Source organism: Marmota marmota, unplaced genomic scaffold (genome assembly GCF_001458135.2).
Source record: "Marmota marmota marmota unplaced genomic scaffold, marMar, whole genome shotgun sequence".
Classification (NCBI taxonomy): domain Eukaryota; kingdom Metazoa; phylum Chordata; class Mammalia; order Rodentia; family Sciuridae; genus Marmota; species Marmota marmota.
The window spans coordinates 640,286-665,285 of NW_026000081.1; the positions used below are offsets into that span (position 1 = coordinate 640,286).

Below are 25,000 nucleotides of genomic sequence, written 5' to 3' on the forward strand. Positions count from 1 at the left end.
ATATATATATATATATATATATATATATATATATATATATATATATGGTTGTTGGTGGTGGTGATGAGGAGACAGTTGCCTCAGGTGCGAAATTTAGAGGTCTGTTAAAGAGCTCAGTAATCAATATCAATAATATTTTAATGTCGTGGTTCAAAAAATCAAAATGAATGAAAAAACATTTTTTTTTCACCAAAAAAAAATGGTGAAAAAACACCAAAATTTTGAATAAGAGATGATCAGCATGACTGATTTTCTTCTTTTGCCCCAGGCTTGAGTGTAGTTCCTTTGGCACGGGTGAATGATTAAGGCACCTGGTGACAAGCAGAGGACATAGGATTTTATGCCAGGTAGATTTGAGTTTGAGTCCTCATTCCTGCCAGCAATCAGATCTTTGGCAAGTTAATGACTATAATGTCAGCTAACATTTATTGAATACTCATTATATGCCAGGACCCATCCTCAGTTAGGCTTTTTAAATGTACTACTTTAGTCTTTCTATGAGGCATAGTGTGTAAATCTCTGTTTTACCAATGAACATGTGGAAGCTCAGAGAGGTTAAATAGTTTGCCCAAAAACGACGTCCAAAAGAGATAAGTCTTTTTACTGATCTGAGATGTGCTCTGGGAAAATATGCTATCATTTTGAGTCTTAGTTTGCCTGTCAATAAAATGGGAACAAATTACATATTAAAGTAATAGTTCAAATAGTCTGAAAAGGAATTTTAAAACATTTGAAAATATATGAAAGATATTTTTTTTAAGATTTTTTTTTTAATATGATTAAAAAACTCTGCTTTGTGTAGTTCTGATTTTGGGCAGAAAGTGTAGCACTAACTGGGCCTGAGTACTCACTCATATAACACTGGGACCTTGCACCTACTTGTGGTTGCATGAGTGTGCTTGGACCAGGCTTGGCTAGTTCTATTTCTGAGAAGTGGCCTTTGATTGGAAAGCTCTGTGCAGTTACTAAAGATGAAAAGAAGAAGGCAGTGAAGGGGCAGATAGAGGACATTGTCTGTGAAAGTATTCTTCAGTAGAGAAAACCGAATTAAAAATCTTGAAATTTCTCCTTTTTTCCTGATTAAGGGTGAACAAGTCCAGACCAATTTTATGCAGCTATGATATTAAGACAGAACAAATTCAACAACTTGATATGTTCCTGTCAGCACAGAAGTTACAAGTTGGTAAACATGGCATCTCAGTTTGCTAGTGAGTTACAAATGTACATGTGTATGTCCTGTGAGGCCTTTTCTTTAGGACTTGAGAACGGTTGTGTTCCCAAGTGAGTCTTATTAACACGATGTCCTTTAAAAATCCCTCCACGTACATTGTGTCCCCGAGGGGTCTTTAGAGGGGAATCTTGATCGACAGCTTCTTATCCACACATAGCAACAGAATTCCCATGCTCTTTTCAACTCATCTTTGTTCTTTAGATTGGAACCTTCATGTATTTCAGTGTTCAGTAGAGAAGTAGCAGGAAGTTCTGAAGCTCTGCCTGGATCCTTTTCCCCATCCTGGGTAACTGCCAGTAAGCTAAATCAATTAATTTTGGCCTGTAAACCTGGCATTAATAGATATGAGTTTAGCTTGACTTCTTTCAACACAGTCTCCAGGTTAACAATAATCCTATGTGAAGTTTCCTTCTTATTGTTCAATTGTGGCTTGTCAGCACCATTCATTTCATGTAGGAATTTTTTTTTTTTTTGTCCCTTCTCTTGGAAGCAGAATGGAAAAATATTTCTCTTTCAGGATTTTGAGAAGCTTAATTAAGTCCTTCATTTTAATTTTATCTATATGTGCTAGCAAAGGAGTAGGGGATATCAGAATACAATAAAAATGAAAACCTTGTAGACTTTGTTTGTTAAGCTAGCATAAATGTGTGGGTATGATGGAGGTTTTTATTAAGCCCTCTTCTCAACGTCCAGTAGTAGGAATTTTGTAGGTAGGAATGAAGTTTAGTATCTCTCCTACCTCCACTGTCATACGTGTGTGTCTGTATGAGTATGTATATGTGTGAGTATTATGTATGCTGTTTTCATATTTGTCCTGTTTTTTTGCCTTACATACTAATGTCAGGTAAATTGGAATTTTTCTTGGATTTCCCCAAATTTTCTAGAACCTATTTATTCACTATTAGTAACTATCACTAAGCATTTAGTCTCATATGTCTAAAATGGTTGCTGATTCTCAGACTAGTACCATTATCATTATTAATGCAATACCTTCGATTTAAAATGTTCTTCACCAAAGTAGTCTCCTATTTGATCATTATGAAAGGGGCTTTAGGAGAGGAAAAGTGAAAGTAAAGAACAAGAAAGTTATTTAAGTGACAGGTGGTATTACTCCGTGAACACATTGAACTGGAGCATTTTGTCCAAATTTTTCCCCCCAAATAAATATGAAGAGAAGATTAGTGAGAAAATAGTGTGATTAGGTGTTTGTGTAGAACAGTGGTATTTAGAGTAGATTCAGGACAGTTTCCTGCAGTTACTCTCTCTGTGACCCTGAATCCTGAATGCTGTAGGGTTAGATGGACTCTGAAGCACCATAGAATTCTCACTGTTCAGACAAAGGTTTAGTTTACATCACACTGATATTTATTGAGCAGACTACTATGCCTGATCACCGTTCTGGGTGTTGTGAACAGACAGAAAAACCACGAGGCCTGTGACTGAATTATCTACAGTTGTACCACGCGAGCTTGTGTCTGTGCACGCTGTTTCTCTTGTGTGAGAAGAGTGGCGGCCCTCTGAAGTCTTGCTGGGGGGAGGACACATACATATGTGTATAAGATTAAACATCCTGAAGTGGCATGGAAAACAAGAACTACTGAGCATCCCATGAGGAACAACTACAATGGGACCGAAGGATTTTTGGTGCACTACTCAGATTCTAAATCTTGGAATATTACTGGAGCTGTAGGAGATGGAGTGATAGAAAAAGGATGGGTGGGGCTACTGAGGAAACTAGAAAGCACTATTAGTACTTGGAGTAGTCAATACCAGTTTCTTTATTTCTTCTTCAGTGATAGAACTTCAAAACTTCTACGTTTTGGTGGCTCTTTTCTGTCTCTGCTTCCATTTGTGTGAGGTTTTAATAGCCAGTGTGTGGATTAATCTGGTTTCACAGTGACAGGGAAGCGATTTGAAAAATCATTCTTTAGCATGTGTTAGCTTTGTTTGGAGATGGAATGCCTGGAGAAAAGGGTGAGGGGAGGACCAGGGGACCGGAACAGAGGGCAGCTGGGAGCAATTACCATTCCCTTCCCCAGACCTTTTTGGCCTTGACTGTTGATTCTTGTGCTGCTGCCAGACAGAGCAGCCAGGTAGGCTTGTGAACACTCTTTTGTAAGCAAACAGTTCAGGAATCTCTAGGGCAAGAAAAAGAATGGATTGTGGTAGAGGGAGTGATAGAAAAACAGAGAACAGGGCTGGTCTTCGTAGTGCTGCGTGGTTCAGTTTCTTAGCTGAGAATTCAGGGTCTCAAACTCAGATCTCTTTTGTCCAGTGAATATTGGTCAGATTCTGTTCATTTTAGGGATCCAGAGTAAGGAAGCATCTGTTAGCCAAGTCTTTGGTTACCCCAAATTAGCTCATGTTCTTTACTGCTTGTTTCCTCTGATTATATAGTACATATCCAAACCCTCAATTATCCAGAATAAACCAGGACTGCCTATTCTGTGTGGAAAACATTTAATAGTGGTTTAAATTCTCCTGCCTAGACCATGGCAGTGCCTTAAGTCATTTAACCACTCATCCCTTTAAGATTTTGAAATGTTGGTTCTTGTGTAAGCCAGACACATTTTATTTCACCAGGCAGCTTGTCCTTTCTGAAACCTCAGTCATCCTAAAAAGTACCTCAAGAGCCTCCTTGACTTTAATTTTTCTGCCTTAGTCCTGTTTGTGTATAATGTTTGTGGTGTCTGATGTTCTGTCTCGTATTGCTGAAACTCATATCCTTGAATTTCTGGGTCACTCTTAAAAAATGGACAAACTTGATTACTAATGAGAAGTTGACTCATTTCCTTCCAGGCAAAGGCTGAAACTGACTATCAGAGTTCATAATTAGTCTCTAAAGAAACACTCTCTAATTACGGAGCATCACCTAGTTTTTCCTAAATTTTATGGGGATTTATGGTAGCATCATGAACTGGGGAGGCTTTTATGCTGTGTTGAGAGGATAAATGTGTAAATGAGATCTGCATAGAGGTCCTATGTGAATTTACTTAGAAAGTCCATTCCCTGTGAGTTTACAGTTAATACTTCTCAGACTGTTGACTTACACACACACACACACACACACACACATACACACACGTGTCACTTTTTAGCCATGTGTGATTTATCAGTAAGGACTGAAGTGTCTACCACCATTCTTTGTTGAAGAAAACAGGCTGTCATATTAGCAAGTTGTTCTGGGGAAGACAGGAAGGCCTTTATGTCCCTTCAGACTGTAGATTGCTTTTCAGTCAGTCCCCTTATCTTGTTTAAGTGTATTTGTTACTTCTCCTTTGCTTCTTTTTTCCTCATGCTTCCTGTGAGGGGCCAGCTGTGCAGTAGTTCATTTACATAGGCCTGTGTTCTGTGCACTTAGAAGGTGCTTGTTAGGGAAGGTGGTGAGGGCTGTAAAACAAGGGAGACACAGGCACATTTCTTGCTCCAGGGAAATGCCACTGACTCTCAGGTACTGACAGCAGTCAGAAGCCTTACATTCTTGGGTGATATTGCTGAGGAAGTTTGAAAGCCAGGATCTTGATAGTCAACATGCTTGGGAGGTTGAAGGGACTCTGGGGAGCACCTTTCCCTTGTTTCGTATGTGAGGAATCTGAGACTTAATACAGTTAAGTGAATTGTAGTGAATTACACAGTGTAATAAGACTAGGCCATAGACTTGGATTAAGAGCTGTCTCTCCAGACCCCATTAGACAATCTGAAGATCGAGCCCTATTTCTTTCGATTCCTAGACCAGACCTGAAAGAACTGATATTGGTGAATACATGTATTGACATAAAATCAAAATACAAAAGCAAACAAATACTTAAGGTTTTTGTGAGATAGTTTGGAAGACTAAGCATGTTAACCTGTACACTTTAATTTTTAAAAATTTCATGAAAGCAAACAATGTGAAAATTCTTTTGAGCTCCTTCTAAAGGAGTCTATCCTCTAGCTCCAAGGGGCTGTGGAACATACCAAAATGGACAGTTTTACAGATAAAGTGAATGTTGGAGATTATTTGGTCTAGCATCTTATGTCTAACACATAAGGAAACTAAAGATTGGAGAGAGAAAGTGACTTGTTCAAAGTTTTTAGGCTAGTGGCAAACCAGAACTAGTCCAGAGGAAAAGCAGCCACTCTATCAAAGAGACCTGGGAACATCCTAAAGTCTTAGATAGGAGATTGAAAAAAATGTACATGCTGTCTATGTTTTTATTCAGATAAAACCAAGCTTATAATTGTTAAGTGTATAGTTATATACTAACAGTGTGTATGTGAGCCTAGAACAGATAAATGTGTATATGTAAATTTTAAAAGTATGTTAATAAATAAATCACATGCACACATCTTGACTGCTACTAGGAGTTTTTTGAGCAGAATGGTGCAGGAATATGTAGGGACATGAAATGTTGTCTTTCCCTGGCCGGGTTCAGTGAGTGAAGAGCCTCTCCAGAGTTAATGTGGGCTGCTGTGTGCATTGTGGTTTCTGTTCTAGTGCTGTCTTTTGTTTAGACTTGGGGGTTTATTTGGAGTTTTAGCTTTGTTGAAGAGCAGATCCAGCTTGGGCCATTGCAGCTTTCAGTGTCTGTTGTACTTGTTATGTCCATCCTTTAGTTTTGGGATAAATGTCATTTATTCACAGAGTACATTTATTTCTACTTTGAGTAAATTTGAGTATGTATGTTTGGTATGCTTGTTTGATATTTAGTTTCTCTGCTATGGAAGGCCACAAACCATTGTAATATCTAAGATTTTTTTGACCTTCAAGAATCAATTTTCTCCAATCTTTAGGCCATGGTCTTATCTCTTTAGGAAAATAGTAATGATAAGATATGGGCACCACATTTTTTACCCCCTATGTCCTCTCTTTTTATCATCTTTGGCTTTGTTTTTAAATTTTAACTTTAAATTTTGAAGTGTTGGAGATTGAATCCATGGTCTTACGCATGCTAGGCAAGAACTCTACCACGAACCACATCCCCAGTCTTCATCTTTGGTTTCAGTGATGCAGAGATTTGATGATTGACAATGATGATCCTTTGACCATTGGACTGCCTTTCTGAAATTAGACATTGTTCATGATAACTGCTCTCAAATGGCCTAATTTTTAAATTTTTTAAAAAACTTTATTTCAATTAGGTATATGACAGCAGAATGCATTTTGATTCATTGTACACAATTGAAGCACAACTTTCGAATGGGCGTAATTTTTAGTAAGCAGAAAAAGTTTGAGGTATAAATAAGCAAATCCTTTGAGAATGTTTTTTGCATACACAAAAATATGAAGATACACCATAATGCTGTTCTGCCCTCAGAGCAGGAGGCACTTAAAAGTGCTAGGTAGTGTTTTAGCTAACTAAGTGGCAAATTGAAGATCCTGTATAGGTACTTAATATACCCATTTAAAATGTCATATTTTAAAAAACGTAAAAGCCAGTTATAGTTTCTTGGCTGATGATACAAAAATAAGTGGCAGCAAATTTAGCCTGAGGGCCATAGTGTGTCAACCCACCTTAGAGCACAAGAGCCACTTGAAATGTTTCATGTCCTCCCAGGGCAGTGGGTACAGATGGGAAGAACTATTCTTTGCAGTTAACTTTTCTTGAAATATCCATATGATATTCTTGAAGCAGATGTTGCTGAAATTAGAACAGTGAATCATATCTGATTCCTCCTGTATCAGATTTTGGTTGATGCCACTTTTCTTAGTTGAGATGATCTATGCTGGACCAAGGCCAGGACCTAAACTGAGATCCTGATGAATTAGAGTGGTAATAAATCAAATAAATGTCAACTACATTTTTCTTTGACAAATAACTATTTTCATTGCCATAAAAGTCAGATATTTTCAGTAAACATCAGAAAAAGTCAACCTTTATATGGAAAAGTTTTTAGGATGATCAGTATAATGGTGATGATTTTAATAATTATGATAGTGATCATCAGTGATAGAACACTTGCCAGGCATGTGTGAGGCACTGGGTTTGATCCTCAGCACTGCATGAAAATAAGCAAATAAAATAAAGGTATTGTGTCCATCTATAATTAAAAAGCTTCTAATCTAGATGAAAAAAGTAAGTGTAATCCCAATAGTGGGGCTGGTGCTTGTTGGTGCATGCTTCCAGGCATAGGCATGGATGTGCTGAGCTGCTCACACAACACTACCCGCATCATCCAAAGTAGAGGAGCACTTTATTTTCTGGACCCATGGGTCCAGACTGCGGGGGATGGGAGAGATTGTGTGTGTGCACATGTGCCTCTGTGTGTGTGTTGGCTGATTTCATGTTTTTGAGGAAAATGTGATTAAAAAAATAATGTCAATGTTTGCAGGGAGCTTTTCTATTCAATTCAACCAATATTTATATGTATTTGAGTGGCAGGTCTAGGCTAAGAGTTATTTTCTATATGCTGTTTGAGTGTTTCTCAACTTTTCATCATTACTGCTCCTTGCCTAAAGGAGTCTTAAAATGTTATCCCCTAATTATCCCCCTTCCCCAGTATATTTGTTTACTTGTTGTGGTCCTTACCCTTTGGATGAACAAAAATCCTTATAATATCTATGATCCGTTTTTTTTTTAAATTCTCAAGGATCAATTTTCTCTCCCTAAAATTTAGCCATTTCTTTCAAGGAAAAGAGTGATTTTTGTCATAAACAAGCATTAGTATAATTATTTTCTTCCATAATGTCTGCTATTTTTATTGTCTAAAATTTAGATGCTTTTTTGGTAGTGTTTCAGGGCATTCTGAAATTATATTTTCCAATTATCATTAAAATGTTTTGCGTACCTACAGGAGTGATTAGTTTTTTTCTTCTTCTTCTGGAGAAAGGTTATTCAGAATCCACAAAGAAATACTTTAGGGACTGGGGCTTTGGCTCAGTGGTAGTGCACTTGCCTGGCATGTGTGAAGCACTGGGTTTGATTCTTGGCACTGCATATAAATAAATAAAATAAAGATCTATCAACAACTAAAAAAGATTTTTTAAAAAAAGATATACTTTAGTTTCTTACCCTCTTAAAGTTTAAGTAAATACAGATCTTTCTCAAGCCTTCCCCCATATTCAGGTTTGGTTTGATACTGGGTACCATTATTTTTGAACTAGGAATCCTTTCAGACCAAACTGAAAGTTTTTCAAACTATTTCTACTTTCAGACATATTTTGGACTTTAAACTTTGAAGGTGGTCATCTACTCACACTGGGAACAAAAAGCAAGCTCCCATACTCAGTTTTCTTCCTAGGAATCTTATTTAATTTTCATGCCAGTCTCTAAAATTCTACAGTGCATGCTGTTGAGGTCACTGTTGCAGGCCCCTGTGGTTCATATTGTCAGTGTTTTACCAAAAACTAATAAAAGTGTGAGAGAGTGAAGACTGCGGGGGATGGGAGAGATTGTGTGTGTGCACACGTGCCTCTGTGTGTGTGTTGGCTGATTTCATATTTTTGAGGAAGATGTGATTAAAAAAATAATCTACTCCATATGCAGTTGGCCCACTTTGAATGATTTAGGGGTGAGTGAGGGTTAAAAAATACTCTATATATCAGGAATCTTAATTAGTTTAAAAAATCCTTTGGGTAAATAGCTCAACCTAGTGGTTCCCAAACTTCAAGTGTAATTAAAGAGTCTTTTTAAGGTGTAAAGATTCTGTGGGCCCTTGCATGTTGCCCTTTGGCATTTGTTAAGGATATGAGCTCTGAATAGTTGAATGCCTTCCATATGCCAGTCACTATGTCAAGCTCTGGGGTATGGCAATGAATAATTCTTGTCTGCTAGGGAAGATAATCATAATAAAGGTTAATGAGTGATATAATATGTCAGGGTTGGGGGAGCATATGGCCAGGGTGTCCGGGCTGTTTCTCAGAGGAAATAATATTTAAGCAGAGGCTTGAAGGAATTTTAGGGCTTATCTTTGAGAAGAGGGTGGGGAAAAGTGTTTTGGGCTGAGTGAACGTCATATACAAAGGTCTAGAGGTGAGGAGTGTTGCTCTGTAGCCTGTTCTGTCAGCTGGAAGAAGTTGAGTCTGGCAAGAATACAGTGCACAAAGGAGAGATGATCTTGGGAGGAAATCATCTCAGCCTGTTGTTTGAATACAATGCATCAGGTCAAAATCTACTAAGAACTCAAGAATTACATTTTAGAGGCTGTGAGTGTAATTCAGTGGCAGAGTGCTTGCCTAGCATGTACTAGGCCCTGGGTTCAATCCCCAGCATATACACACAAAATCATTTCAATAACCTCTGTATTTTAGTAATCACAGCAGCATCTGTGTATACTTTAATGTAGACATGACATTATTTGGTAGTTTATAGAGTGATTTGTCAGGATTGCAGACTCTGGCCATAAATCTGCAGTCCATAGCTTGGGAACAGGCTTATCTCATTCATTTTTGTCTATTACTGTGAAGGGTACTTTTTGTAAACTCACATGACTAGGGTATGTCAGTTATGTTTTAATCACACATTGATATTTTCTTGGGGACCAGGGCAGTAAAATATGGTAAGGCACTGATTGTGTGCTGGAAGACAGAAGAAAGAACCACATTCTGTAAGAGCAGCAAAGCAAGTCTTTGGACACTGTTTGTATGTCCTTTCCCCATCTTTCAAGTGAGAATTGAAAATTGAAGAGCCTAGGCGCTCAGCTTAGCTTTGGAGTTCTGATAAATGAGCTCAGACTGTCAACTTGAAGATAAGGGCATTTGCAAAGGTCTTGTGTCAATAAAGCGTGGTTTCCCATTGCAGAGGTTCCTGATTTCACAGTCTCCAGTGAAGAGGAACGATGCTGTGAATGAACAGCTTCAACGCCTGTCCCACTTTAGCCACTCTGTGGCTTGGATTTATTACAATAAGTGTGTGTTCATTGCTTTATTCAGATGAGGGGTAGAAAACCCTGAACACATTGCAGACCAAGTGGGGTGGGGCTCCAGAAGACAGCTCCCAGCCTCACAATTCCCTGTGAGGTTATTTTCCTGTGGGAAACTTAATTTGGAAGCATTCAGTTTAATGTGGGGACTGAGATTAACATTTTCTGAAATACTTCTACAAGAAAAGCAGAAATGTCTGTCCAGGGAGCTGAATTTACATACTAGAAAAATGAGCTGCCCTGCAGTATTCTGTAGTCTTTGTATATTAGTTGTGAGTGTGTGTATGTGTGTGTGTGTGTGTGTGTGTTAGAGAGAGCACAAGAGAGCGAGAGAGAGCGAGAGAGGGAGGAAGGGGATTTGATTGTATACTTGTCTTTGTTTCCTTTACATCAAACTAACAGTGTTTTACCACAAACAGCCTTGTTCTGGGCCCTATTCTATACACGAATCTTTTTTTTTTTTTTTAAAGTTCTTTTTGTTTTTTCCTTCTTGCTGAATAAGCTATAATGTTTCCCTTTTTCTCCCCTTTCTTTCTTTTTTTTTTTTGGAGGAAGGGGGAGTGAGAGTAGGAGTGGGAAGAGCAAAAAGTCAACATGATAGAGCTTCTTCCTTTTTCTTCCCCTCTTTACCAGGAAGTTAACTGGAAGTCTTTGTGATTTTTTTTTTTTTTAAACAAAGTTTGTAGTTAGCATAACCCAGTTAGTTACCTTTACACAGAGTTATAGAATTGAAAAGTGAACAATCTGGTGAGACATGGAACTGGAGGTACTGGAAGGAGGGGGAGGCCATGAAGTTAGCTCAGTGGGTCGGGCTCTTGAATGCCAGCCTAGGCATTTGGACTTGATTCTGCAGGCTTCAGGGCATCTAGAAATTTGCAGTCAGAGCCTTGGGAATTGAAAGTTATATAGGAACTTTCACTGGTTACAGCTAGCTTTGGCTGTTAGCAATTATTTTTATCTTTTTTAACAGGGGGAACCAAAGAGGGGGCAGGAAACCAAGCTGGCATTATGGCCACAGGAAAGAACAGACTGATTTGGGGCTTTTCTAACTGCAGACCTTTGTTACTGACCGATGCTTAATTTGGTTTCTGGGTTTTGTTAGTTTTTTCCCCTACCCTTACCTCATTTACCTTAATGACAGCTCCCCCTCTAGAGCTCAGCTAGGGCAGGCTGCCACTGCGGATTGGGGGGCCGAGAGGCCCAGAGCAAGAAGAAAGTGGGTTGAAAGCTGAGTTCTGTTTAAAGAATTTTCTGCTGGAAACTAGCCCAGAGGGAGTAAAGAGGAGCTTTAATGAGGAGCAGCTGCAGTGCCGACACAACCCACATGAGACATTTTTTTCCCCTCCGTTCCACATTCTGTATAGTTTTTAAAAAATCATGATTTTGAAATAGCTATTTTGTAAAGCATGTTTCTCTTTTTCTTCTTCTTGTATGTGGTAGGACTTTGCTTTGTTGTCGTTTTTTTTCAAATGGCCAAATCCTCATGAAAAAAAACAAACAAACTCAAAACACCCCAAAACTAAAGACAGAGCTGCAGCAAAGCCCTGGATGCAATTTGTGCTCACCCTGCTGCTACAGAACATTCAGCAGAGAAAACAAGGACAGAGAACACTGGCTTTTATTTGGAAAAGGGGCTTATTTCCTGCTCTGACTTCAGTCATCTTGGAGCCGACACAAGCTGCTGCACTGTTTTAAGCTTTTCTGTAGACGAGTGGCTATTCACTTAGGAAACTTGAAAGAACAATTTTTTTTCTGTCCTGTATTACTAGGGAGACTGATCCCAAACTGCAGCCATTGCCAGATAGACTGGAATTGCAATTCACAACCCAACTTCGTTGAAATCTGTAAAGTGGCTACATGTAAATTAATCCAGGCTGCTGGTGACATGTAAGAGTTAGGGTCTGGTTTTCATCTGTGTTAGTGAGGGGGACCATACAGGTATCCTTGCAAATGGAATGTTTTCTAGTTCCCTTGTTTTTCTCTCTTCTTTCTTCCCTCCCGTTTGTCCCATTCTTCCATGTGTATGTTTGACTAGTAACAATGAAAAAGTGGTCCTCTTCATGTCTGAGATGGGAGACTTTTAAAGAAAAAGTCATGGATATATTTGGACTTGAAAAGTATCCAGATTAATTTGTGGAATTATTTTGAAGGGAAAAAGTCCCCCTCCCCCCACTCTTCATTCACAGCCTCACCTTTGAACCATATTCTTTCAGGTTCCAAAGCTTAAGAAGAGGGATGGAATAGAAGGAGTCACTGAGAACCATTAAAGTAACTGATGCATTCCGCAGAGGAGAAAGGTGTTCATATAGCTTTGGGAATGAAAGGCAGCTGTTAGACGTACTTGGTTATTTTTATACACACACACGCACACACACACACACACACATATAATAAATTTATATATATATATATTTATATTTTAGTTGTTTATAGACACAATACCTTTCTTTCTTTTTTTCTTTCTTTATTTATTTATATGTGGTGCTGAGGATCGAATCCAGTGCCTCACATGCCCAAGGCAAGCGTTCTGCCACTGAGCCACAATCTAGTCCTGTATTTGGTTATTTTTTTGGAAAATTTTTACATACCTCTTTGGTTGAAGAGGTAGACTCTTTTTCATTTGTACCTGAGTAGCTCAGTGGAATTATAAATGGAACTTGGATATTTATCTAGTCATGTTCCTGGCGTCTAACCAAACTCAACTTAAGTCATCTCAAGAACTCTCTTCTTTTCAGGCAATCTTACTTTTTACTCACACTTACAGGGTATAGATTGTCCTTATGTTTTAGGTGAACAGGGATAAATGAAGTTAGGAGATCTCCTGTCTTAGCCAGAAATAAAGGATTCTGAAGGATCCTTGTTTCCTATCTCACTTACCCATCCCTCCTCTGTCTTCCTATGTACATAATTCTGCTTAGCTTCCTGGCGTGTGAAGGATAATAATCTAGTACCTCAGGAGGACTCTTGGGGTTGATTTGGCTTGTTTTCTGCCAGGCAGAGGACAGCGTAGAATTGGAAGGAAATTTTGTAGCAGATCTGGACTGAGCGATTGTTCTTATCCATAATATGAGATTTAACCTGCTTTGGAACCAGTTGCTTAGTGACATGGTTTTCAAGGAACTTGCACAGGACTTCAAGATGTGCTCTTCCCATCAAGAACTATTTAATAGGGGGTGGGAGAGAGGCAGACAGGAAAGAGAACAGTGGCCTAACTGAAGAAGAGCCATGTGGGTGGAGTCAGTGAAGGCAAGTCACTGCATTTGCTGTTGGAGGGTTTGGGGGATGGTGGATGGTTTGAAGGAGGTTCACTGGAGGATGTAAAGTTCAAGCAGATCTTTGAGAAAGGATGAGAAAGGCACATAAATGGGAGACATACCAGATAGGAAGTATGATATTTCTCACTGAAATTAGAAGATTTTTTAAGAATTAAACTTATTGTTAATATATTTTTTTTGGTACTGAAAATTTAACCTGGAGTGATTTACCTTTGAGCCACATCCCCAGTCTTTTTATTTTTTATTTTGAGACAGGTCATACTAAAGTGCTGAGGGCCTCACTAGGTCGCTAAGGTAGGCCTTGAACTTGCAAAAACCTGCTTCAGCCTCCTGAGCCATTGAGATTATAGGCATATGCCACTGCACCCAGCTAGATGGTTTTATGTAGGGGACAGTAGACTAGATGGTGGAAATAATCCATAGTGTTTAGGTTATAGGTTAAGATGGGTAGATGGTTGTAGGCAAGCAGGTCAGAGATTCTAAGAAAATTCAGTTTGCCAGATTGGGTGCTCATGCTAGTTTCCAAGCAAAAGAGTGACATGGTCAAAATTATGTGTAAGAAGAATTATTTCTTTTAAAATTAATTTTTATTGTACCATTATAATTATACATAATAGTAGGATTCATTATGTCATATTTGTATACACACATAATTTGAGCAATCTCATTCCCTAGTACCTTCCCTTTCCCTTCCCTCCTCCCTCCCCCTGATTTGCTTGCTCTACTCTACTGATCTCCCTTTTATTATTATTATTATTTTAGTAAGTGCATTATAATTATATATGTGAGTGTGATTCATTGTGGTATAATCATACTTGGACATTGCATAACTTGGTAGATTTCATTCCCCAGTACTTTCCCATGTCCTCCCTCTTCTCTCTCTCTTCGACCTACTTCCTATATTCTATGGGTTTCTGAGAAGGTTATTCTTTAAGTAATAATGTTTCAGCCAGGAATTTCCACACAGTCCCTGTGGAGAGATGTTGATGGGATGCTCATGAAGTTAGGAAGACTTTGCTGACTGAATAGGTATTAGTCTTGGGGCAAGACTTAGTAGCCTGCTTTCAGTGAAATACTATTTTATCAGATGATCTAGGTAAAGATAGGGATAAATTTGTAGATGATGCAAAACTGGGAAAAATTGCTAGGTTCACAGATGATAAGCTTGGGGCAGGTCAGTTAGCTTTGGTGTCCTTATCTGTGCTACAGGGGTATGGCTTCTGGGGTATGGTGCACTGCTGAAATTCTGTAATTATATGAATACATTGTAAATGTTGTCCCAATCAATGAAACTTGGGAGTAATGATTCCACATGACAAATTTAAAAGGAACCAAATGATAGTTCCAATTACAAAGCATAAGATATAAGTACAGGATGAGAAAAATGTGGCACTAAAGTAGGTCATGTGAAATAAGGCTCTGAGCTTTTTATGTATTCAGGAGCACATAGTAGTATATTGTGGCTTCTAAGAAAGTGAACATAGCTTTAGACTGAGATAGAAGAAACAGTGTCCAAATCAGGAGATGATGGTTCAATTCCATACTGCACAGGTGAGAACACATATATTATCTTTTTCCATTTGGACCCTTTAAAATTTTTATTCTTTTTGAAGTGCTAGGGATTGAATCCTAGGGCCTCATGCATGCTAGGCAAGCACTCTCTCTCTCAGCCACATTCCCAACCCCTTAAAAAGATTTTTGGAAGATGGTGCAGGATAGCCCAGGGATGAAATGCATGGACTTTAGAGTCACACCTAGGATCCTCCCTCTAGCATCTACTAGCTGTGAAATCTTAATCTTTCTAAGGTTCAAAATTCTTAGCAAGTATATAATCATAGTAAGTACTTAAAAATATTAGTTATTATTACTATAATTACTATTATTATTACTGTTGTTATCATAAACATAGTAAAGCTACTAAAAAGGTGTGGAAGCCTGGAAATGATTTTATACTGAGGAATAGTCCAAAGCACTGAATCCTGGGAAAAAAGAACACAGAGAATCTGCATAAGTGTCTTTAGATTCTTGGAGAGCCACGTGTCAGAGAAGAAGTCTTGCTCCTTTTTGTTCTAGAGCGCAGGGACAGCCAGTGGGTAGAAATTGTAGAGAGGAAGAGTTTGTTCTTTTTAAAATTTAGATATAACTCACATGCCATAAAATTCACCCTTTTAAAATGTGCAATTCAGTGGTTTGGGTATGCTCACAGAGTTATGGGACCTCCACCATTGTCTAATTTCAAAGCATTTTCATTGCCCCCAAAAGAAACTACTCCTTAGTGGTTATTCTCCATTTCCTCTTTCCCCTAGGCCCTGGTAACCTAATCTCTTTTCTCTCTCTCTGGATTTGTCTATTCTAGATATTTCATGTGAATGGACTCATACTTGCAGTTTTTTTGTGTGTGTCTACCTGCTCTCTCTTAGCATGATATTTTCAAGGTTCATCCATGTTGCAGCATGTATCAAAACTTTATTCTTTTTCCTGATCCAATAACATTTCATTGCATGGACATACCACATTTTATTTATCCTTCATCAACTAATGGACATCTGGTTTATTTTCACTTTTTGACTATTGAGAATAATGCTGCTGTGAACATTCTTGTTCACAAGCTTGGGGCAGGTCATTATGTTTTCAGTTATCTTGGGTACATACCTAGGAGAGGAGGCAGAGGGAACATACCTAGGAGGGGAGGCAGAGGGTACATACCTAGGAGAGGAGGCAGAATTTTCAGACTTAAAAAAGAAAGAGATTTCTGATAATGGAAAAACTGAAGACTGTTCTGTTGAAGCAGCAAGCCCATACCTAACAAATACATGGTTTTTCATATGTGCTGGGTGGTATTCTAACTGCTTTGCAGTGATTTAAAAACCCTGTGAGGTAGGCGCTGTTATTAAATCTGTTTTACAACAGGGAGGCTTAGCACTCTGCCCATGATTTAGCTGGAATTGAAACCCATGTGGTCTGGTTCTAGAATCTGCAGGAACAATTATAATTTCAAGCACTTACTAAATTCTTACTATTTGTCATTTACCATGCTATATGCTTGTATTCAGAGACTGGTGACCTTCTTTTAGAAATATTTTAGAAACGATTATCTTGTTGAATAAAAATTACATGAGGGTGCCCTGAATCTTAAGGCACCCTTAAGGTACCATCATTCCAAGGATGGATAGAAGTAGGGAAACAGCAAGAAGATGTCTGGCCCGAGGCTTTTAAGATGATCAGAACTTGTGTCAAAAAGGAAACTGTGAACATGAATAGCAGGTATTATATAAATTCAGTTAATAAGACTTGTCAGGACATGGCAATAAATTACATATAATTTAGATCAACTAAAAGTGACTTTACATTGTGAGTGGAATCCTTAGAAAATTGAAGGAATTAAAGTTTCATGGGGAAATGGTCTTTTCCAAATGTTTAGTTTCAAGTATGTACACGGATGTAGATAGACGGCTTCTAGAACATTAAACACATGGAATTGGAGCAGTGTATTTTGGAGTAGTACATTTCAGTGGTTATTTAAAACCATGTCAGTAATACCATCACTATCGAATGCATATGAGAGAAAAGAGAAGGACAGGCCAGACTTCAACTTTAAGACAGCCATAACTGATGAAGAAGAAGAAAAAAAGGAATTGGCAGTCTAGACTAAGATCCTTCTTTGCAGTGACCTAATGGGTGCACCTGGTCTGTATCCTAGTTACACTCTTAACTATTTTCTGCTACTCTTTCTTACTCCCTTTGGCATAGCAGCAGAGGTCTCCAGGTTTGTGCCATTCCTTGAACAGGCCAGGGCTGCTCCCCTATCTTAGAGCCTTTGCACTGGGTATTTCTCTGCCTTGAACAATTTTCCCTTAGTTCCTTGAATGGCTAGTCCCTGACCTCATTTGGATCTTGACTCAAATTATGCCTTCTCTGTTGTATTCCGCTGCCTTTCCTATCCTCTACTATCCCAACAGACACTAGTATGGCAGTACGTAAAAAAGTGGATGTGTAACCAATGTGATTCTGCAATCTGTATACGGGGTAAAAATGGGAGTTCATAATCTGCTTGAATCAAATGTATGAAATATGATATGTCAAGAGCTTTGTAATGTTTTGAACAACTAATAATAAAAAAAATTTTAATACCAATTAAAAAAAATTATGCCTTCTCAATGAGGCCTTCTTTGATTTTCCTATTTAAAACTGAAATAGCTCTCCTTAACACTTCATGCCCCTATGCCTAACTTCATCATTTCCTGTTTTATTTTTCTTAATAGCATATACTATACCTAACATATAAATATCTTTTACTTACAGATTTTTATTTTTGTATTCCCTATGAGAATTTTAACTCCTTGAGTGCAAGGATCTTCCTGGTCAGTTGTCCCTCAGTATTTATGGGGAATAGGTTCCAGGACACCCCTCCACTCCTGCCCTGTATATACCCATATCTGTATGCTCAAGTCCTTTATATAAAACAGCATAGTATTTTCATATAACCTACAAACATCCTCATTTATACTTTAAGTCATCTCCAGATTACTTATTATACTAATACAATATAAATGCTATGTGAGTAGTTGTTCAACTATTCGTTTAGGAAATAATGACACAAAAATTCTGAACACTTTCAGTATAAGCACCATTTTTTCATATATTTTTAATCCATAATTGGTTGAATGCATGGGTATAGAGTCTGTGGATACAGAGAGATGACTACTAGAAAGCTGCCTGGTACATAATAAGTGTTTACTTATGTTTTTGCAAGAATTAATAAACATTATGAGTTAATTTTCATTGAGGAAACCAGTAGGAGAATATTCTTCATCCTCATTAACATCATTATTAATAAGAATATTAATGCTATTAATAAACTCCATATATCTTTGCTTAGAGTTGGCAGACTTTATGTAAAGTGCCAGAGAGTACTATTTTTGTGGGTCCTGTGGTCTCTTTGCAGCTATTCCACTCTGTCGTTGAAGTGCAAGAGCAGTCATGGGTGAATGAATATGGCTGTGCTCCAATAAGACTATTTATGGACACTGAAATTTGAATTTTATATAATTTTTGAATGCCACAAAATATTATTGTTTTAATATTTCCAACCATTTAAAAATATAAAAACCATTTTTAGTTCACAGGCCATACAAAAACAGAACAGTTGGTCAAATTAGACCTGGGAGCTAGTGTGCTTTACCAGTCTCTACTTGACTGGTTTCTTCAACATGTCTTAGTTGAAATTTATTTTTTCATATTTGGTTGGAAGCAACAATGTGGCTTAACCCCTAGAAACAGATAATTCAGAAATATTTTTGTTCCAGAAACTTTCATGCCTTGTTCCATTTTTGTTTTCCTGGGAACCTTGTTTTCATTGTGTATTTACGATGTTAAAATTTAAATAAATTTGTATTCTCTTGGCAGATGCCTTATGGTAGTTTTAAGAGTGGTAATATTTAGGAGAAAATCTGGTCAGAGCCCACCCAGGTTTAGAAGTTTGCTGTTATTTAAAAGGTGAATAATTCCCACATGGGAGAGCCAAGCCAGGCCTAATGCCTGAAGGACTGTCACTGTAAATGAGAATTGTGTTGCAGTTTTTAACATCATCCATAACACATTGCTTGAATAAGCTGCAAGTGCTTTTAATAATATAACTCAGGGTTAACTTTAGCTGTGCCATAGTGGTACTCTTTGCTCCTCTACTTCAGAAACAACAAACAAAACAAAAACAAAACTCTATTATCAAATCAAGCTGTGATTTTGGCTAAGGCATCATATTTTTCTTAGTTCGCACAAAGGAGAGAAAAAAATGTTTCTCATTTGTAAAGCTTTTTAATACTCATATGGTTTTTCACATACTTGACTTTGTTCAGTTCTCATACTGCCAGAATGAGGTAGCTTTCTTAACTATTTTAAGAGGTGAGAGAATAGAGGTGATAGTAATTTGCCCAGGAAGGTCACGGGCACTGGGACAAGACCTTCTCACCTTCTGAGGTACAGACTCTTTACTGTCACCTTTACCAAGTGCTGTGAACTTTCCTTTGCTGCTTCCTTGTTTCTGGCTTGACTTTCTCATGAAGGTGCTCAGAGCCCTCACTGCTCTTCCTCTGCCATGTTTTCTGTACACAGCTTCAGGAAGGGGTGAGGAGCTGCGGCCAGTTACATCACTGATGCTCTAGCTGTTGAACGGCTCTGTTTTCTCCTCCAAGCCCTTTTAGCTAGTGCACTGTCTTAGTTCCCTAATAGCTGACCTATCTTTTTTCTCAATAACTTTGGCCCCTGAAGACCTCAACTGGCCAATCAGTAGCTAATGAAATGTCTTGGATCTGATCAGTGGAACCAGGAATGAATTCAACTAGACCCCAGTGTTTTAGGTCTATGTGATTAGGAGAATCACCCAGTAATTCTGCACAGGAAGATAAGACAGGAGCTGGTGTAGAGGGTCAGAATTAGAGTTTGATCTAAATGTATTATCTTTGACATAATGGTGGAACAGCCTTTTGCATTCAGTTCTCTGTGCCCCAAAGAGTAAAATGGAGAAATAGTTTGAACCAAATATCTGGGTCTCCAGCCAAATAGAAAAATTTATAGTTAGAATCAAAGTCTTTATGTTTTTTTTAAATACTTCTTTGATGTCCCACTTAAATAATCTCTTCATATGAAATTTGAGATTTCCCATGCCTATTTGATGTTGTTTAGAAAAAAATTGTCAAAAATATTACTCCCAATTTAGAGCAGTTATACATCATAGGAATTAAGAGGTGGCATATAAAAATCTTCCTCAATGCCCTAATGTGAAAAATGTTATAGAATGTTATTTTTCAGTTATTTTCCTCGTTCATTATGGTGTTTATATGGAATTTTAGATATTTTGTTATTTTAATTTTATTTCATGCCTTCTTGACTTAAAAATCTGACACTTGTATATTAACAGGTTTTAGAATGCCCTTTTGAACCCTTCCCTGTTCCTGTACCTCCTTCCCCTTTTCTCTATTGCAATCTCAATTACCCGAATTTAACCCAGAAAGCTATGTGCAGGCCAACTGGTGTTTAAACGGCAATGAGAAAGAATTTACTATTTCTTGATACTTAATTTTGAAAAAGTACATGATGTCTTATATATTTTAAATTGGAGGAATAAGAGGGTTGATTCCATGCATTATCATGTGAACATTGTAATCCTATCAAAGGGCATAGTTAATGCTAAGCGAAGTTAGCCAATCCCCCCCAAAAAACAAATGCCGAATGTTTTCTCTGATATAAGGTGACAGACTCATAGTGGGGTAGGGAGGGGGGAACATGGGAAGAATAGACTAACTCTAGATAGGGCAGAGGGGTGGGAGGGGGAGCGGGTTAGACATGATGATGGAATGTGATGGATATCGTTATCCAAAGTATGAAGACATGAATTGGTGTGAACATACTTTATATACAAACAGAAATATGAAAAATTGTGCTCTATGTGTAATAAGAATTGTGATGCATTCCACTGTCATGTATTTAAAAAATAAAATCAATTTAAAAAAATGAGAAAGTTAATGATTTTAAGCAAACAGGTATCAACAGTGCTCTATGGGAAATCACATCATTCCAGGTTGTACCTACATGAACAAAGCTGTAGTGTATTTTGCCTTTGAGTAAGGGTCATGCTGACTCACTGTGGTGGCAGACTCTGCTGGATCATCTGCCTTGTGTTCTGTCACCTGCCAAGACTTGGAAGGACCAGGTAGTATGTGGTAAAGTTCTCTAAGTGCTCCTTCTCCTAAAGTGAGGCAGTTCTATAACTTGTGCCTTCAGTCTCTTGATTCACAATTTAGTATTACTCAGATGAACCACATTACTATAAGTTTTTGTACTTACGAGGCATCAGATGTTTTCATGGACTCATCTTTTTTTCTACAGATGTCCAGAGGGCTTCCTTGGAGAATATTGCCAACATCGAAACCCCTGTGAGAAGAACCGCTGCCAGAATGGTGGCACCTGTGTGGCCCAGGCCATGTTGGGGAAAGCTACCTGCCGATGTGCTCCCGGGTTCACGGGCGAGGACTGCCAGTACTCCACCTCTCACCCCTGCTTTGTGTCTCGCCCCTGCTTGAATGGAGGCACCTGCCATATGCTCAGCCGGGATACCTATGAGTGCACCTGCCAAGTTGGTTTTACAGGTAACAAAGGGGGCTCAACCTTGTACTTTCCTACTCTTAGCAGGTACCTTTATTTTGCTTTTTTAGATCATAGTGTCTGGCTCCTGTAGGGTCGGTCTCCCAGCATTATGATAAGGAACTGTCCTCAACTTCTGTTTGAGAGTTTTTAAGGAGTGGAAAAGGAGAAAGAAAGAAGGTCAAATACTTAGGCATATTTGACTCCATAAAGTGTTTATGTCAGGATTAGGGATCAAAGCAAATTCACTAAAGGAAAGTCACTGTCACTAGAAGGAAAGTCATGATTACTTCCTTCTTAAAATGTCTGCTGTTTAGACATTCAGGACACTGACTTCTCTGGTTTTGTGAGCTCTTTCTTTTTTTTGTTTCTTTCTTTTTTTCTCTACATTGTTTTGTCTTTATCTGTTAAATTTTCACGTTTCCTGAAATCCTGTTTGGAGCCATATCACAGCTCGCCCTGAGGAATCTGTTTCTTCAGTTGCTTCAACAGCTGTCATCATCTTTGTTAGTTGCCAATTACTCTCACAGTCATCCCTGTTCCTCTGCCCCCACCCAAACATTCAGACTCCTGTTCTAACTACCTGTTACATTTTTCCTTAGAAATATTCCAAGAACCTCAAACTTAGCATGTTGATATAAGTGACACCAATACATATTCCAAATACTAAGACTAGAAACTCTCTCTCCTTGTCTGCAGCCTCTTAAGATCCTGTTACCTGCCAGCCTCTGAATTATTTCTCACTTTTATTCTTCTCTAGTTGCTCTGCTATTCTGTAGGTGTGGATTATGGTATCCCTCACCTAGATTGGTAAAGTAGTTCCTTAACTGATTTTTTCTCTTCATTTCATTCATCCATCATATTGTAGCTTTAGCTATAAATGCAGATCTAACAAACTCACCTCTTTGTAGTGTCTTATGAATTTTTGCCATCCACAGAATGAACTGTAAACCCTTTACTTGGCTACTTTGGCTCATCACAGTGTATGCCTCACATCTTTTCATAGCCTCACTATCTCACAAGCATCTAGGTTTGGTCACACTTATATTTTCATCATTTCTTAGAGATGTCATACTTCCTGTTGCTTCCATGTGGTTTCCTGGAGTGTTCTTCTGTTCTTCTCTATGATTGGTGATTGCCTGATTTGTCTTAGTGATCCTTTCATGGTTGCTTTAGGCAGTTAGTCACAGTTCGATTATTTTTATGTCACATTTTACTGTAATTGATTTTTTTACATGTCTCTTACCTGAATAGATTTTGGTTTCTTCAGAGGTAGATCTTAGCTTTTTTTCAAAGTGAACCATTGGTATTTATTAAATTCAGAAAATTTGTTATTTATTAAATTGAGAAAAGGAGGACCATTCTCTACAGGTTGAGTTCATCCTTTTGGTTTTTGTGAGAGCCCTTCACCCTCACCTAGTTAGACCTTGTTAGCTCATCTACACCCAGACTAAGAAGCAGAGGCAACAAGTTAGTGCCTGTACATAGTACATGTGGGAATCTAAGTTAAAGGACATTTCTGTTTCAATTGTGGGCAGGCACCCTGATATCTGTGGTCTCCAGAAGTAAACATTTATGTCCCTTTCTGCTGTAATACATACCTCTCAGCAAAATGAAGGGAAAAAATAGGCCCAAAATGGTAGTTCCTTCATTTCCTTTCTGCTCAGCACCTGAGATATATGTGCTGTGCCTAAGTCTGTTTGGTCCTTTCCCTTTTGGTTTGGCATTCGTTGATAAGCAGAGAGCATTTCTGTGTGACATTTCTCACATATCACAACTTTTCTCCTTTTAGCAAAGCTGTCATGTCTCTCATTTGCTTTTCGGTGGGGTCAAATATTTGGACAGCCAGTTGGATTATTAACAAATCCAGGGAGTTCTCATCTGTAGCTTAAAAAATAAAAGACTTAGGCTAATGTAAACAAAAAAGTCATATGAATACCAGATTTACTAAAAGTTTGGGCATATTTCTGTTTCTCTTTCCCTTTCTCCCTCTCTCAAGAATGTGCTCTGCTTCCTGTGGACAGATACCTTGGCATTTAGCCTGGCGGAGTCCCCCTACTCCTGGTGTCTTTCTGCCTGGAAGACCCCACAGAAGTTACCTTTTCAGACACCTGTACTCATGACAGCTTCTATTTTTTCTGACACATTGGAGGCCAGGGATCCTTCACCATCTCCAAACATATCAAGCAGTACCTATATTAAGACCACATATTAACAAAATGTTTCCCAGAATGGATAGTATATTGTGTTTAAAGGAAATAGAAGTAATATTGACCTAAGAGGCCTCTTTAGTAACTTGTTGGGGAAAATATCAGTACATTTTAATGTATGCAGTAAAATAACTTGAGAATATACCAGGGGGACCTAGCCCCTGTTGGTGTGGCAGCTATTTATAATGGAAGGAAAGAGCAGAGCTGCGGTGTTGGGGAGCATTTAAGAATGACTTTATAGAGGAGGTAACTGTTGAGCAAAGTTGCTAAGATAAGGGAAAAGTTCACTAAATAATCAAAACAGAAGCTGGCATTCTAAATGGAGGAGCAGCTTGTGCAAAGACAGGGAGGTGTGAGAACGGATGGATCAGACCCTGTGTCATAGGGACCAGTGTAATCCTTCAGGACTGGGCATCGTATGACAATGTGATCCCCTTATGTGCTCTATCCATGACGTCTTTGAGTCTCATCTATGGGCCTTGGAGAGTTTCTGAAAGGACCCTTGTATCAGACAATCTTGAGGAAGCTCTGATTTGTTCTTCCATAAAATCAAAGAGCTTGAGGATCTCCATGCAAGAACTCCTGCAGTCACTTCTTGGATGGGAGAGGGGTTTTGAAGCTGGGGCTGGCTCCTGATTATATGAAAAGTACTAAGTTCTCTTATCCTCTGTAGGAAAGCTGTGCCAGTGGACTGATGCCTGCCTGTCTCATCCATGTGCAAATGGAAGTACCTGTACCACTGTAGCCAACCAGTTCTCCTGCAAATGTCTCACAGGCTTCACAGGGCAGAAGTGTGAAACTGATGTCAACGAGTGTGACATACCAGGACGCTGCCAGCATGGTGGCACCTGCCTCAACCTACCTGGTTCCTACCAGTGTCAGTGCCCCCAAGGCTTCACAGGCCAACATTGTGACAGCCCCTATGTGCCCTGTGCACCCTCCCCCTGTGTCAATGGAGGCACCTGCCGGCAGACTGGTGACTTCACTTTTGAGTGCAACTGCCTTCCAGGTAAGGAACTCCCTAGTGTCCTAGGATTGGGAAACAAATCAATTGCAAGAAGAAGGTGGAAGTCAGTGAGTGTGGTTCAGTTGTTCCTTTAGGAAGTGTACTAAAGCAGGGAAAAAGGGAAGTGAGGATTTTGTGAGAGGTGGCTTGCTAGTGAGGGAGGAATTTTATGGGCCCACTGTGGTCTATAAACTGAGCAGGGGGTAATTTAACATGTCAAGGTTTATGATGATGAGTGGCTAGGAAATTGTTTATTGTCCCTTCTGGAGAATCAGATGATATAAGAGAAATAGAGTTC

General features: G+C 38.6%; 1 protein-coding gene across 1 annotated transcript in view; it reads left to right on the plus strand.

The window, feature by feature from the left end:
* The window catches only part of Notch2 (notch receptor 2), a 152,811-nt gene that overhangs the window by 45,100 nt on the left and 82,711 nt on the right, over positions 1-25,000 (plus strand). Inside the window, exons 3-4 of the mRNA XM_015505075.2 lie at positions 21,232-21,491; positions 24,370-24,705. Coding sequence (XP_015360561.1) covers positions 21,232-21,491; positions 24,370-24,705 — 596 coding nt within the window. The remainder of the gene's footprint in view (positions 1-21,231; positions 21,492-24,369; positions 24,706-25,000) is intronic.